At 41.6% G+C, this 14,000-nt stretch overlaps 1 protein-coding gene across 2 annotated transcripts; it reads left to right on the top strand.

The window, feature by feature from the left end:
- The first annotated feature begins 1,211 nt into the window (after positions 1–1,211).
- adgrf3b (adhesion G protein-coupled receptor F3b) lies at positions 1,212–13,988 on the top strand. 2 transcript variants are annotated; one of them, XM_037086844.1, is made up of 19 exons: positions 1,212–1,361; positions 1,559–1,655; positions 3,718–3,778; positions 3,942–3,954; positions 4,611–4,748; positions 5,290–5,442; positions 5,662–5,717; positions 5,805–5,863; positions 6,189–6,313; positions 7,097–7,327; positions 7,891–8,145; positions 8,294–8,434; positions 8,585–8,784; positions 9,421–9,606; positions 10,200–11,507; positions 12,428–12,469; positions 12,556–12,585; positions 12,668–12,747; positions 12,835–13,988. In XM_037086844.1, the coding sequence occupies exons 2-18, from the start codon at positions 1,591–1,593 to the stop codon at positions 12,737–12,739; spliced, it is 3,135 nt and encodes a 1,044-aa protein (XP_036942739.1). In that variant the 5' UTR covers positions 1,212–1,361; positions 1,559–1,590; the 3' UTR covers positions 12,740–12,747; positions 12,835–13,988. The 2 variants fall into 2 exon arrangements, with proteins under 2 accessions (XP_036942739.1, XP_036942738.1); XM_037086843.1 differs by lacking the exon at positions 1,212–1,361 and having other exon boundaries at positions 1,522–1,655.
- Positions 13,989–14,000: the final 12 nt, after the last annotated feature.

Below are 14,000 nucleotides of genomic sequence, written 5' to 3'. Positions count from 1 at the left end.
AACTGCACTGTGACTTTTATCATTTAGTCTCGTCTCTTTTAAACCTTCTGATGTAGCTCACTTTCCTATATCTTCACTTGTTTCGATGTATTATAATATGATTTCTATGCCCCTGTGAAGCACATTGAGTTGTCTTGTGTCTGACTGAATTACATTCCAAGCAAAGTGCCGTGGAGCCGACTGGGTCAGTAACAACAGCCTCGCTGTCCGTGTGGTTACGATTGTGTTGTTTGCCCCTCTGAGGCGACTGAGGGATTTGCATAGCCTGATGCAGCGGTACTGATACGGATACCCTGCCTCTGGATCAACAGTCATTATTTCCACCTGCTAATGCAGTAACAGTAATGTGGCCACATAATGTTGACTGAGCAGAATTCATTTGACGTGCCTGGAGTTCACTGACACAAAGACACATTGAGAAATGTGTGTTTTCCTCAGAATACAATAAATACAACAGGACAGACAACCCTAACCCAACACTTCAGTCATGTTGTTGCTCTCGGTCAGATCCATGGCTATTTCCCCCATGTTTCCAGTCGTTATGCTAAGCTAAGCTAAGCTAAGCAGGTGTGTGTCTATGTTACGTTACAGTTCACAGTGAAAAGAGACAGAAGACAGTTGAGGCCTGCATGCCTGTAACAGAGCTGCAAGTCTACAAAGGTCATTGCATCATTTCTGCTGCTATGCAAATACCCAACATGTGTTAGTTTGCTCACCTAACCCTATCCTAAACGGATCATAAAACGTGGACAAGAATCACTCAGTGGCTTAGTTTGCTGTTCACACAGAAGGAGGCGAGCCTGTTCCAGAGTTAGAGGCACTCAGTCAGTTTAAATCTCCTGCCTGACCTTGACGAGCTGATGTGTGCCGTGACTGAAGTGGAGACATTTAAATGAGCAGGGAAGCCATGAGAAGATGCAAAGAGAAGAAGTTCACAGGAGATTAATGGCCACGTTCGTTCCCCAAACAAAAGAAGCGCTTTAGATTTTTTGCCTAAAAAAGAACTTTAACGTGTTTTGCTTTGAATCCACAGGTTTTGAATCTCATATCAACAGCTTAACAAGCTGGAACAGAATTATAAATGCAGCTTTGTAACACAGAAGGAACTGGCCTTCAATGTTATTTCATTGTTCAAAGCAAATTAAAAAATTAAAACCACATAACCAACCTCCAAGTTGTTACATTGATGAATATTGTAATTTTATATTATACTCCATAAATAAATTAAATGATGAGTTTGGTTTGGACCTGTTCCGTTTGGAAAGTGCCATGAGATGATGAGATGAGAATGATTTTAAAGCGCAGGGTTCTGTGGGGACGGCCGCTGCAGCCTGACCTCCTGAAGGAGAACGCTTGATTTGGTAGACAAATATCCGCGGCCCTGTGTTTATGACAACAACTCCATCCAAATAGAGACATGCTGTCCATTCAAATTGTCTTCCACACACACACACACACACACACACACACACACCACACACACACACACACACACACCCTGCCCAGCCTCACTCAGGCAGCAGCACTCACTGACTCTGACTCTCATCCTGATGTGTAGCTGACAGATATGGAGTACAGTCTGATGTCTGTATGCTAATTGCACCAAAGTTGACGGGTTACACTTTCTTCTTCACGATGCGGCGAGTAAATATGAGGTAAGAGCTTTTTATCCATGAATCTTTTATTTTTTTTAATCATTGTGAGAGAGATGAGATCACGACAGAGGCTGGATTTGACTGCGTAGCACTGAACTGTTCGGATGTGAAGGTGTAAATATCATCGTTAAAAGCAAATGTAAGAATGTTTCTGTCTGAGCTGATGTTCGATGGTGTAACTCTTTCTACAATATATCCTCTTGAGTCTGAACTGACTGTCTCGTTTGAGTCTGAGAGCTGTTCCTGTCAGTGCAGGAGAAACTCTCGTCCTTCAGTCCAAAGATTCAGACCACTCGATCCAAGTGTAGCGCTGTTAACGGGAAACTGAGAGCAGATGCGGTATTTTGTGATAAGATCGAGGTCGACTGCATCGAGATTTCTCTCCTTACATGATTAGTGACTTGCTGTGAAGAAGAATCACAATAATAGAACTGGCCATTTACTCCGGCTTTAATGTGAAAACGCATATTTCCAGGGTGTAAAAACAGCTTTCCATGGAAACACTCGTAATGACTAGGAGCAGATTTACTGTATCTGTTATAATAATACATAATGTATTTGATGATAAACTCTCTTCAGATTTAAACACCAGAATGCTACTATTCAACATTTTTTTAAGTTTGTGAAGCTCAATATTTTTGTTTTTTTTATGTAAACTGTGCTTAAGATGTGTAATTTTAAATAAGACCCTCACCTTCAATCTCAAACAAACTGCAAACAGAAACATCATGAGTTTTTAATATTCCTGCTGTTGTATTAATTTGTGTGTATGTGTGGTAGCTGTATATGTGCTCATGTCAGCAGGCAAGTGATTAATAATGACACAAATCTCCATGTGAGTTTATGAACGTCTGCATTTTTGTGCAATAACGGGCAAATATTTCATGTGCAGGTGGTTAAAGCTGCTCTCTGTGCTGTTAGTCCAGTGTTTTGTATTGACAGTCCAACACCAGCTAAAAGATAACCACGTCCGAAATCCACAAGAAAATGAGGCGGGCGTGAAAATAACCACATCCACCAGCTTCTGACCATACTGGGAAAATATCGTCAGTCATGTGGGCAGCAGCGAACAGAGCGATGTTGGGACAAATGAGAAGTACCAACGAATTATGTTTATTCATAGTCCGAATTCAAAGTGATGCAAACAAGTTTGAAAAGCTGAAGTACAGGTGTACCTTACTTTGGAAGGCAAAACAGATAGCTGCTGATAAGAGTGCGGTGGAAGCTTAAGAATAAACATGTTGTGTTATCACCTGCACAGATGCACCGCTGGCCGACTCATAGTCAAATAAAGACTGGTGGATTTTAGCAAAGCTAACACACAAGTCAAATAAAACTCAGTGACAGTGAGATTATTTTAAATGAAATGCTGTCTGACAGAGAGGAACGGCTCGCAGGTTATATCGTTAGCTCATTTGAACTGTGTTTGATTTTTGTGCGTATTCACACGTTATAAGTGAAAAGTACTTTGTGTGTTTTCTGATTGACGGCTAAACACAAGAACCAGACACACGAGACGTCGCTGCAGAAACACAGCAGATTTTTTCCTCAGGGTTTGGAGCTAGAAGCTGAGTGAATGTTGAACCAGACAAAATGAGTCCAGCTGGATGCAAATCTCCAGGATCTTTAATGGGCGACTGTATGCTAGCATGCTAACCACAGTAACTACAGTAAGGTGATACGTCCGTGTTGTGTTCACAGCCTGTTGTGCAGTAGTGAGCAGAACAACAGTCAATGTAGCTCCTAAGCTGCTATTTCCACTCAAGGGGAGCAAATAAAGTTGCCAAAATGAAGTATGATAGGTTAAAGTGTAAAACTCTGATGAAGGAAACAGAGAAAAGAATCCTGTGAATTTTAAATGCTGCTGATTTGACCTTGAGAGCAGGATATCGTCTGCATGTGTGAGAACATTATATAACATGACAAGTCCTGACATGTTTGAAAGAGTTTAAAAGAACTGAGTGTTTAAACGTGCATGTATGTTTGGACGTTTGCTTTTTGTTTCAGTCTCCTTGTTCCGTAATTGTTTCAATAGTTTGTCTTCCATGTTTTCCTCCATCAGAGTTACAATGTTCTCCAGGGCGATCATTTTCCTGGTAGGGGCTGTGTTTATCTGCCATCAGGTAACGAAGCCTCTCAGACTGTTATTCACAGAATTACAGCTATGTATTTTCATGATCATTTCATCTGCTAAAAATGGGAAAACAAAATCTTTATGTAAGACTGAATTATATATGTGACAGAAAAAAAACTAATTCTGCTGTTCGCCCTTTCTTGCTATCGCAGGTCCTTGCAACAGGTGAGTTGTTTGTGTTCATGTTCATGTTGGAGACGCCTTTAAAAAGACGGAGGCTGGACCTGTAACAGTATTACAGGTCTTCCCTCACTAGTATTCGAAATGGCAATATTTGCATTTCCATTCACTCATATTGAACCATGGATCTGCTCATGTGGTGGCACAAAAATCTTGCAATGAGTTCAATTTCGGTTTCCACTTTTATGTAAACTCCTCTGTTGGAGTAACATTGGTTTGCAGACAGTTTTGAGACAGGAGTTAATGGTATAATTACACCTTATAAATGAACTCAGAACTCATTATTCAAATAGCAACCAAGCTAACAAGCTTTAGGAGCTTCTCCAAACCAATGCTGGGGGAAGTAAACAGAAAGTCCTGCATGCAGGTTAGCGGTTAGCTAAAGCTACAGAACAGAAAGAAGCCTGCTAATCTTTCAAAACTAAATATTTTGCAAAGCCATGCAGATAAATTTTGTTATACCAGTTCATTTTCATTCCTACTCGGTGTGTTGCCTTTTTCATTTTTGAGAATCATTCCTAGTTTGCAACTCTTACTAGTTTATATTTTTAACCATGACATGTTGTGATCCAGAAATGAAATACTGTCATGCACCAACCATTGTAAATGATAACACATTAAAACGATATCTAATGCTGCAGAGGTCTTCATTGCCGAGCTGATGGTGGAGAGTAACGTCACACTGGAGGCTCAGACTATCCTGACGGCTTTGAATGGGACGAGTGACATCACAGTGAACAATAACAAAGTGACCGTCTCAGAACCTCAACTGATTGCAGGTGTCGTACGTTTCTTGTTTGGTGACTCCGTCCTGTGAGAAACTCAGCGTGGTATTTGTGGGGTTGATTGCTCATTTTGTTGGGTAGTTGTATATTAAGAACGATCAAACCACTCACTCTCTCCCAGTGTCACTGACCATCATGATCTCCTCCACTGACAGGATACGTTTGTTATTCTAAGTGTCTGACAACATTAATGTAACGCCTCCTATCGAGAGACTTTTTTTTTGGCAAAATCCAAAGATCTTTTGTAAACAGAAACGTAAGTCTTGCTCTTCAAACAAAGTCTCTCTTATCTTAAATTAAGTCTGTCACTGCTGTTGCCCCAGATTATCAGAATCAGATAAATATGCAGACTTGAGTTTGGAAATTAATTCTTGCCAGAAACTCTAAACTCCCGTCTCCTACTCAAGATTTCAGAGTTTCAGGCTTTTCCTTGAACTAGACGTGTGTTTCTTGTTAATATAAGGATCTTGTTATTTTCTCTCTGTGTAGAAACTCCCCTTTACCGTTTGAAACAAGTTTGTGCTTGTCCCTCTAGAGTGCCTAATTGTTGGAGATGAAACCACTTGCAACTGCTCGGCCGGATACATTTGGAGCAACGAAGTGTGCTACTCTTTCAGCTGTTGCCGTGAAACAATTTGCAGCAGGAACGTGTCCCTGATCACACCGCTGTGTGTTGCTAAAACCAAAGGTGAAAGCACTGATGCACGACAGTGTTTGTATTTGTACCCGTCTTCTCCTTTGAATGAAATAAGTGTCTCTCACCTGAAAATGTTCCTGCAGACGATACCGCTGTTAGTTTGTGTTTGCCTGCTTCATTTTTCTCTCCATTTGGACTTACACTACATCAACTGTATATGTTTGTTGCTATCAGAACTGAAACTAATAGTAACGTTTGCAATCAACACAGTTGATATCAATGGAACAATTACAGGAGTCACCTGGGACTCTTCAAAACAAAATATGGTAAATATCACGCTCGCCACAAATGTATAAATTCTGAAAGATGTTATAAAAAGAGTGTAAATGATTTAATTCTCTTTCTCTTCAAAGCTTGTATCTCTCCTCGGACAACTGAACGGCTTTGAGGGGCTGAATGTAACCGCACAGAGGTATTAATTTATCAATTTCATCTGTCATTTCTGTTTTTTTATAAGTGGTGGTTGTTACAAAAACAAACACTTGAGGGCCCCTCAAGGCTTCAGTACTATAACAGAAATGTATTATTTTGATCATTATTATTGTCACATTTATCACTAATTATCCCTCAAACAAGTACATTTGAAATAAGTTGAAAATATACGTTCCAACAGTGATCAGGAGGTTAAGGTTAGACAGCTCTCCACCTCCACCTGCAAGTCTTATATTGCTTTAATCACATTTACCGTCTGTGTCACTAACCAATCGTCTTTCATTGATCCTTTCCAAACCTCAAAGGGAAGGAAACACAGTTGTTGAGTTTGAGTCAGCAGTCAGCGTCAGATTAAACACTTCTCGACTTCAAGAAATAGTGACTGAAGTGGAGACAAAACTCACTGGAAAACTTCTGGTCGACACTTCAGGTCGGTATAAAAGTTTACTGTCGTTTCCAATTCATCTTTATGTCAGTCACTAAGATCATGAGGCCTTCTTAATAGTTGTAGTGCTTGATCTCAATGTCTTCTTCTGCACTGTGACCCTGTTTTTCCTAAAGTCATTCATCAATCAGTGTTTATCTCAAATATCATGAATAACAAGAAGACCGACGGACAGAAACAAAGAAAGTGGGTGCAGCTAAATTATATGTGAGTGCACCTAAATGAAAAAAAGGGAAGTTAGTCTGCAGCCTGATGATGCAACATTATCACGATACTGCGGTTTCAACAGCGGAGCGGCAAAGTGCAACCATTCAGTTTTCAAAATAAAACACCCGGGGCAGACCTGGGATCAAGTCAGAAATATTCACATAGACAAATTACAAAACATGTTGTCCACTCAGCTGCAGCAGACGCACAAAAATCAGGGAAAATAATGAAATAAACACAATCTGAGCAGCGTAACAACATCAGGCAGGCGTGATGCTGCTGCGAGACATGAAGCGACATGGAGGACAAAACAAAACAGCATCGCATGAGGCAGATAACTGATTATTACAGAGATCTCTGGCCTGAACCACTTGAGGGCAGTTGTGGACGGTGCATCTGTATACTGGAGGAGCTGTGGGATAACAATAAATATGATTCATCCTCTGGCGACCACGAATATCCACAGCTTGAGAATGCACCATGACGTCCACAGGGATACTGAACAGGCACTGAAAGACTTTTCCTCTCAACCAAACCAAATGTATTTCCTTCTTCACACAGGAATGGTCACCATAAAGTCCCCCGAGACAACAGTGTGCTATGAGTCCTCTCAAAATCTGACTTGCAGTTTTGAGGAGGAGACGGACAGCGCCGTCTGGAACATGAGCAACTCCAGGCAGCACTTTCAGCTCAACACTGGCAGCGTTGTAGCTCTGAGCAGCAAATGCACGGCTGAGAAATACAAGTCCTGCATTACAGTTACACTCAAAAAAGTGACAGAAATCTGGTCAGGTAGGTTCAAAAAGTCAAACGGAGATTAAATCATATTTACAAAATATCCTCCTTCTTTGTTTTGACTTGTGTAAATTCTAATTAATTTAATTGACATAAACGAAAAATGACACGTCTACTTATATTTCTGCTGTGATTGTGGTTTCCACAGCTGTGCGCTTGTTCTCCAGGGAGTGTAAGTTTTGGGTTCTGACCGTCATTTTAATTTTGCTGCTACACGTCTCTGGGAGAAGAGATTGGAATATCTTTTAATTGTCAGTTCCCTGCTGTGAATTGATTAGTTACTGTTGGTTGTAGTAGAATTAGGTTTATTTCATTCGATGCTACTGGACTCCACTTTGTTGTCCACTTTTCTTCCCGCTGCATTTAATTACAGCTATCGTTACATTTACGTTTTACATGAGACAGTTTGTGACGAGCGTATGAAACACAACCCATCGTTAAAGGCACGTCCAGATCGTATATTGGTACTAAAGTAGTTTTAAGCAAAGGAGTTTAGTTCTTCTTCCACCAAGACCACCAGATGCAGCTGAAGACTGAACGTACCTACGTGTTCCCTGCAGGTACATACGTGTGTGGATTCACTCGCGGCTCGCTCACACACAAAGCAAAGACCAGTTTGAGAGTGGCACTGCTCCCTGATGTGATCACCATGACGATCAAACCTCTGACTGTAGACTGTTCTTCGAAGGACAATCAGGGTCATTATCCTGTTTCTTTGCCAGTTTGCGCCACTGCCACCATCTCAAACACCTCTGAGAGCTTTCAGGTTTTGTGGAGCTACACGGGCAAAGATAAGGGGATCTCAACTTACACATGTAAGAACAACCGACAGTGTCTCTCACTTCCATCTGTCCTCGTTACTTCTGTCTTTTAGCTGCAACGTATACATTTAAATGTTTAAACGTTTAAATGTTCAAGTTCACAAACCTGACCCCTGTACTACACCTTCTTTTTTCTTTACAGCTGATGGAGATTATCTGATCTATGAGTTCAAGGGTCAGATCGACTGTGTGGAAACCAGAGACGCACAAGTTATTAATGTCACCTTTATTAACACGAAGGAACAAGAAAAAAAAGCAAGCGTGAACGTCCCAGTTATTTATAGTAAGTGACTCTTGTCAGTTGCAGCTTCTTTCATTCACTTTAACTGTTCACGGCATAATACATTTATATAATATGTGCCTTTGTTTATAAATACATGTATTTTCCTTGTCTCATGCATTCACTGATGATTCCCTGTATTTTGTCTACAAGAGGGGGCTGATTTTTGCCCTGAGGTGGAGGCAGATGGATCTATTTGGCCGAAAACCCCGTCCAAAGACACGGTGATTAACAGAACCTGTCCGCAGGGCCGGGTCGGCTACACCTCACGCACATGTGGTGAAACGGCCTGGGAGGACGTGTACAACTCCTGCGTCAACGAAGAGCTGAACAAAGTTGTTAATGCAGCAGATGTGAGTGTTGAGTTACAGCTTTTGGCCTGGTTTCCCTGGATCAGGAGGAATTAATGAGTTCCATCTGACTTTTTTGTCAAAAGTGACCGTAAACATTGACAAAAGAGTCGCTCTGCAAAGTCACTCTAACTTGACTTTATAAAGTTCTCGGTCACATTTTGCCTCCTTCTGTCTCTTCACTGTCGCCTCACAGCTCTGAGAAAATATGACAGAGTTACCATTCGGTGCCAAGCTAGCCAGCTAGCTATACTGATGTTAATTACAAAGCTCATACGGTTTAATTAAAAGACTTAATGTTATTAATAACTGGGCTTACTTTAACGACTTTGACGGCACCAGGCGATGTTCACACACCCTCTGTCCTCTGAGTCTGTTCTCTGCCTCCCGAGTCATCAGAAACTGTGAAAACAGCCCACAGTGAAAATCCAGGGACACATCTGGCCGTATTTAAGATTAAACAACAGATTAGAAAATGTATTAATTAAGCTAACACTAACCCTGGCAGTAAAGAACCTTTCCGACGTGTTTGGGTAGAATATTACATGTGGTGTTTAATCTTGTATTTGTATCTAGTGGTTGTGATCAGTGTGCTTTCGTCCACTGTTTACATGCAGATAATGTTTTCTTTGTGTCCAGAACTTCCTGAAGGGACTCGGGGCGACCCAGGAGGTGGCGATGGATATCTTCCAAGGACTCAAGAACAGCTCTCTGCAGGAATCTGGTGAAGGAGAAACGATGGCCGACGTGTCCGCATCCATCAGGGTTCTGAATGTGATGGCGTCTGCATCAGAAAATGTTGTCTTGCAGGACGATGTCCTTCCTGTAAGACCCTGTTTATTATAATTTACTTTACTGTGACAGATGTGGAGTTTTGAACTTAAAGTGAAACTCTCGCCAAAATGCAACCTGAGCTTTTTTTTTCTGTGGATGTATATGAGTCAAAACTTTGTGTAAAAGCACGATTACGATGAAAGAGGTAAATCTTAAAAGTTCCTCTTTCATCGTAATTATGCTTTTAAACAAATGTTTGACTCAGGTACATTAACAAAAAAAAGCCCAGGTTGCATTCTGGCGAGAGTTTCACTTTACATGTTAATTAATTATTGCTCGACCTCAGAAACAGCAGTTTGAAAAACAAAAGTTCCAACATAGGCTCTTAGTGTTTGTAACCTCAGGGTCTTTTTGTTCAGTTGACATGAAAATGGTTTCCCAAGTGTCCAAAATGCAGAATTTTGTTCACGTTACAAATAGATAAATTACCGACCCAGTCAAGACAAATAAGGATCTGTTACACCCACAGAAACAGTTGTGTGGTGATGGAGATGTGAGGTTTATGTCTCAGATGACTCACTCAGTTCTGTTAATTTTGAAATAGATGAAATGTGCCTTCTTTTTTCTTTACTCTTCTGTTTCAGGATTTCACTGAGGCAGCGAGCAACATGTTGAACAATACCTGGAACAGTGTCAACAAGTCTGTTGTTGAGAACATGTCATCAAACTACCTTCAGTCTGTGGAGGATCTGGTGAAGAACATCAGGTTCAACCAAAGCAGAGGGGACAGAGGATTCGAAGAAGAAAAGTTAGACCTCAGATTCTGTTTGAGTAGTGACTGTAATGTGACCGTGTTTGGCATCGACGTGAACCTTAACATGACCGGCGGACAACTGAAAGCTGTTGCTGTGAAAAATCTGACGGATAAGTTAAAAAACAACTTCAGCCCCAGTAAACCTTCCAGCCTGTTGATCTCAGTCACACAAGAGAACAAAACTAATTTGACATTTATCAGACTGGTCTTCCCCAAGGAGCAGCGCAGTCGCACTGTACCCTCCTGTGTCTTCTGGGACACCAAAAATGAAAAGTGGTCAACAGAAGGATGCAAAGTCTCGAAAGATGGAAACGACACAGTCTGCGAGTGCACCCACCTGACTTCATTCGCTGTCCTTTTTGCCAAGAGTGACGTCTCGACTTATGTCTTAGATATGATCACTAACGTGGGCCTGGGTGTGTCAGTCTGCTCCCTGCTGATCTTCCTCATCATTGAGTCTCTAGTGTGGTCGGCTGTGGTCAAGAGCAACCTGTCACATTTCCGTCACACGGCGCTGGTGAACATCGCCCTCTTCCTCTTGCTCGCCGACTGCTGTTTCTTGGCTTCCACTGAGCCAACGAGTCTCAGCAGCACCATGTGCCTAGTTTTCACTGTAGGCAAACACCTGTTTTACTTAGCCATGTTCAGCTGGATGCTGTGCATGAGCGTCATGCTCGTCCACCAGCTCATCTTTGTCTTCAGCCCACTGAGGAAAAGAGTCTTTATGTTCCTCTCCAGCATCGTAGGCTACGTTTGCCCAATCCTCATCGTGGGATCGAGCTATGTGTACTGCAAATATACCAATACAGAGTACTTTGATCCAGACACATGCTGGCTGCAATACGACAGCCTCTTGAGGGGCTCCATGCACGCTTTCATCCTACCAGTGGGAACCGTTATCCTGACCAATCTCTTTTCCATGGTGGTCGTCATTCTGACTCTGACAAAGTCATCTGTCCCTGACGGCAGCAAAGCAGATGACAAGGAAACAGCCAAAAGCATCCTTAAAGTGGTGGTTTTCCTGACGCCCGTCTTTGGAGTGACATGGGTTATTGGCTTCGCTCTGCTCATTATTGATAAAACCGAGCCCATGTATCAAGTTGCTCTCTACAGCTTCACCATCCTCAACTCCTTCCAGGTAATTTACAAATGTTTGAAAAATGGACAGTATTAAGAGGTGAGAAGTTAGAAAGAAGCGAGCTCAGTCGTCCAACCCCAATCTGCCTCGAGCCAGATACTCAAATCCACAACCCCAACCGACTTTGATACCCACAATGCAATGGTGCAGTTGTATTGCTGATTCACAATCACGTTTGCAATGTCACAGCTTTACGACTCTCAGGATCCTGGTTTTTGTTATTATTTCCTGTTTTATTTTGAAATTGTGCCCTCGTGTGTCGTGTGGTGATTTTCAGTTCCTCCCTTTGTTTTCTCTCCTCTCCTCAGTCCGGCTGCAGCTCATCCCCTCGTTAGTGTCTGAAGTCTGTGTGCTCCTCTTTGTCCGTTATGTTCGGTGTCTCCCTTTATATTTCTTTTTTTCTTGCATGATTACTGGTTTGAACTTTACTCTGGGTTTGTACTTCATGTTTATTGTTTGCTACTTTGCATTTAGGCATTTTGCACCTCTTGGAGTTTGGTTTATCCTCAGCTTTAGTTGTTAGAGCTCCATTTCTGCTCCTTAATCCTGCCTCCTGTGTTATGAGTCTGTTTTAACACAAACCATGTTGTCCTTTGTGAAAAATAACAAGTGAGCAGTCAGATAATATATTCCAAGCTGGCTGAGAATAGAAATACACCAACACAACATTATCAGATAAACTTCTTATTTCTACTTAAAGTGAACTTGGCCCATCGAGGTCGAAGGCACGTTTGACACCAACCATGACCCCGACCTCCGCAGCGTTACTCTGGGTTATATCGCCCTGTGTGAATGTCAGATAACTTCCTGCACTGGAACAAAATGTCATCACACAAAAAGCTAACAGAAGAGAAATGCTCAGATATGTGACGCACATCAAGAAAAGAATCCTGAAATCTGTTCCAACTCTTGTCTTGCAGGGCCTTCTCATTTTGATAACAGGGTGTATTGCAGAGGTGAAGGTAGGTTAGTCATTGTCTCGACTGACAGAATTCTTCCTGTGACATGATGATGATAATAATAAAGCAATCTTTGTTATAATGAACAGGTGCGGGAGGAACTGTTGAAGCTCATCATGGTAGGTTTACCAGCGAGGTCTGTCGAGGAATACACCGCACAACGATGCACAAACCGTAACTCTGTTTGTTTACGACCCGCAGGCAAAATCCAGCAGAGGAAAAAGTGAGAGCTTGAAAAACTTGACTTCAACCACCTACACGAAGGAAAAATGAAGACAGAGGTGAGACTCTTGTCATTAATTGTCGTCTTTTAACATGTTAATACGTTTATAAATGTTCTGAATACTTTGTTCGTTTTTACTTTTCAGGCTGTGAAGACGAGACGTGAGACATGGAGCGAACACTTGTTAGAGTTAGCGTTGTGTTAGATGATAGAGATGTTACTATTTTGACTCTAAATTTAAAAACATATCCACAATATCTGAGAAACCAAAGTGTAACACACTGAATTCAAATCTTCTGTTACTTCTTTATGAATCACTGACGGGTGATATTTATTAGTTTATTTGTTGAACTATGGAATCTTTATTTTAAGTGAATGTTATTTGGACTCCCACCAGGATGAAGTTAAGGTGTCTTTTTACAGAAGAGCCAACAGCCCCTTTAAGACAGAAAAGGCACATTAGCTGCGAGGTAAAGGCTGCAATGTGCCGCCTTGTCTTTCTAAAACGCAGGTGTAACATTTCCTTCTTTTCCAAAAAGCCGCCACTTGGCCTCCACTGGGGTCGGTGTAAACATGTGACGTGAAGCATGAAGTTCGGTGTGAACAGGAAGCAGGTCATTTGTCTTCAAAATAAAAGCTTTACATTGCACCCTATTGGAGTGTAGAACTGGGCTCTGAGCGGGGGGCTTTTAATTTGAAAGTAGCATCCGTTAGTAGCTCGCTGCTACAACAACGAGCGGACAGTGAAGACAGCTACAGAGACGGAGGAGACGCTGCATCTCCTGTCCAGTTAACGCACAACAGTTCAGGTCATCGACACCTCCGCCCACCTCAGGCAGAAGCCGGCACCTCGACATGGATTTACTCTGATTTAGTGTTCCCTCCGAGGCGTCAGACTGGCGGATCACAACAGACCTCCAATTTACTGCCTTCTGTGTGAATCTGCGGACCGAGCTGCGAGGAGGACGGCCACACTGGCGGCTTGCTGCCCAAAATAAAAACCACTAATTATCTGTTGATCTTTGTACAGATGCAAGTCTCATAACAGCATCAGTGCTACAAAAGACATTTTCAATCAACTTGAATCAAATTGTGACATTAACTGGTAAATATTTCACAGATAAACAACTTCACCCCACATAGTCGCATGTAAATATGGTTGATGTAACATTTTCTTCACTCTTCACTCGGTCCAATCATTTTGTTTACATATACATTTATATGATATAATAACCTGTAGACTGTGTGTGTCTAACCACTATTCAAATTTGAATATGTATTAGCAATAAAAATGAGAACAATAACAAGAAA

This window comes from Acanthopagrus latus, chromosome 22, assembly GCF_904848185.1.
Source record: "Acanthopagrus latus isolate v.2019 chromosome 22, fAcaLat1.1, whole genome shotgun sequence".
Classification (NCBI taxonomy): Eukaryota; Metazoa; Chordata; class Actinopteri; order Spariformes; family Sparidae; genus Acanthopagrus; species Acanthopagrus latus.
This window is presented reverse-complemented; position numbering and strand designations above follow the sequence as displayed.

What these genes read in the sequence shown, in the direction of transcription:
- adgrf3b (XM_037086844.1), top strand. Translation starts at nt 1,591, where the DNA reads ATGCTAATTGCACCAAAGTTGACGGGTTACACTTTCTTCTTCACGATG. An exon ending in GTGTGTTGCTAAAACCAAAG is followed by an intron (nt 5,443 to 5,661) that starts GTGAAAGCACTG and finishes CAATCAACACAG; the next exon opens with TTGATATCAATGGAACAATT. An exon ending in AGTGACAGAAATCTGGTCAG is followed by an intron (nt 7,328 to 7,890) that starts GTAGGTTCAAAA and finishes TGTTCCCTGCAG; the next exon opens with GTACATACGTGTGTGGATTC.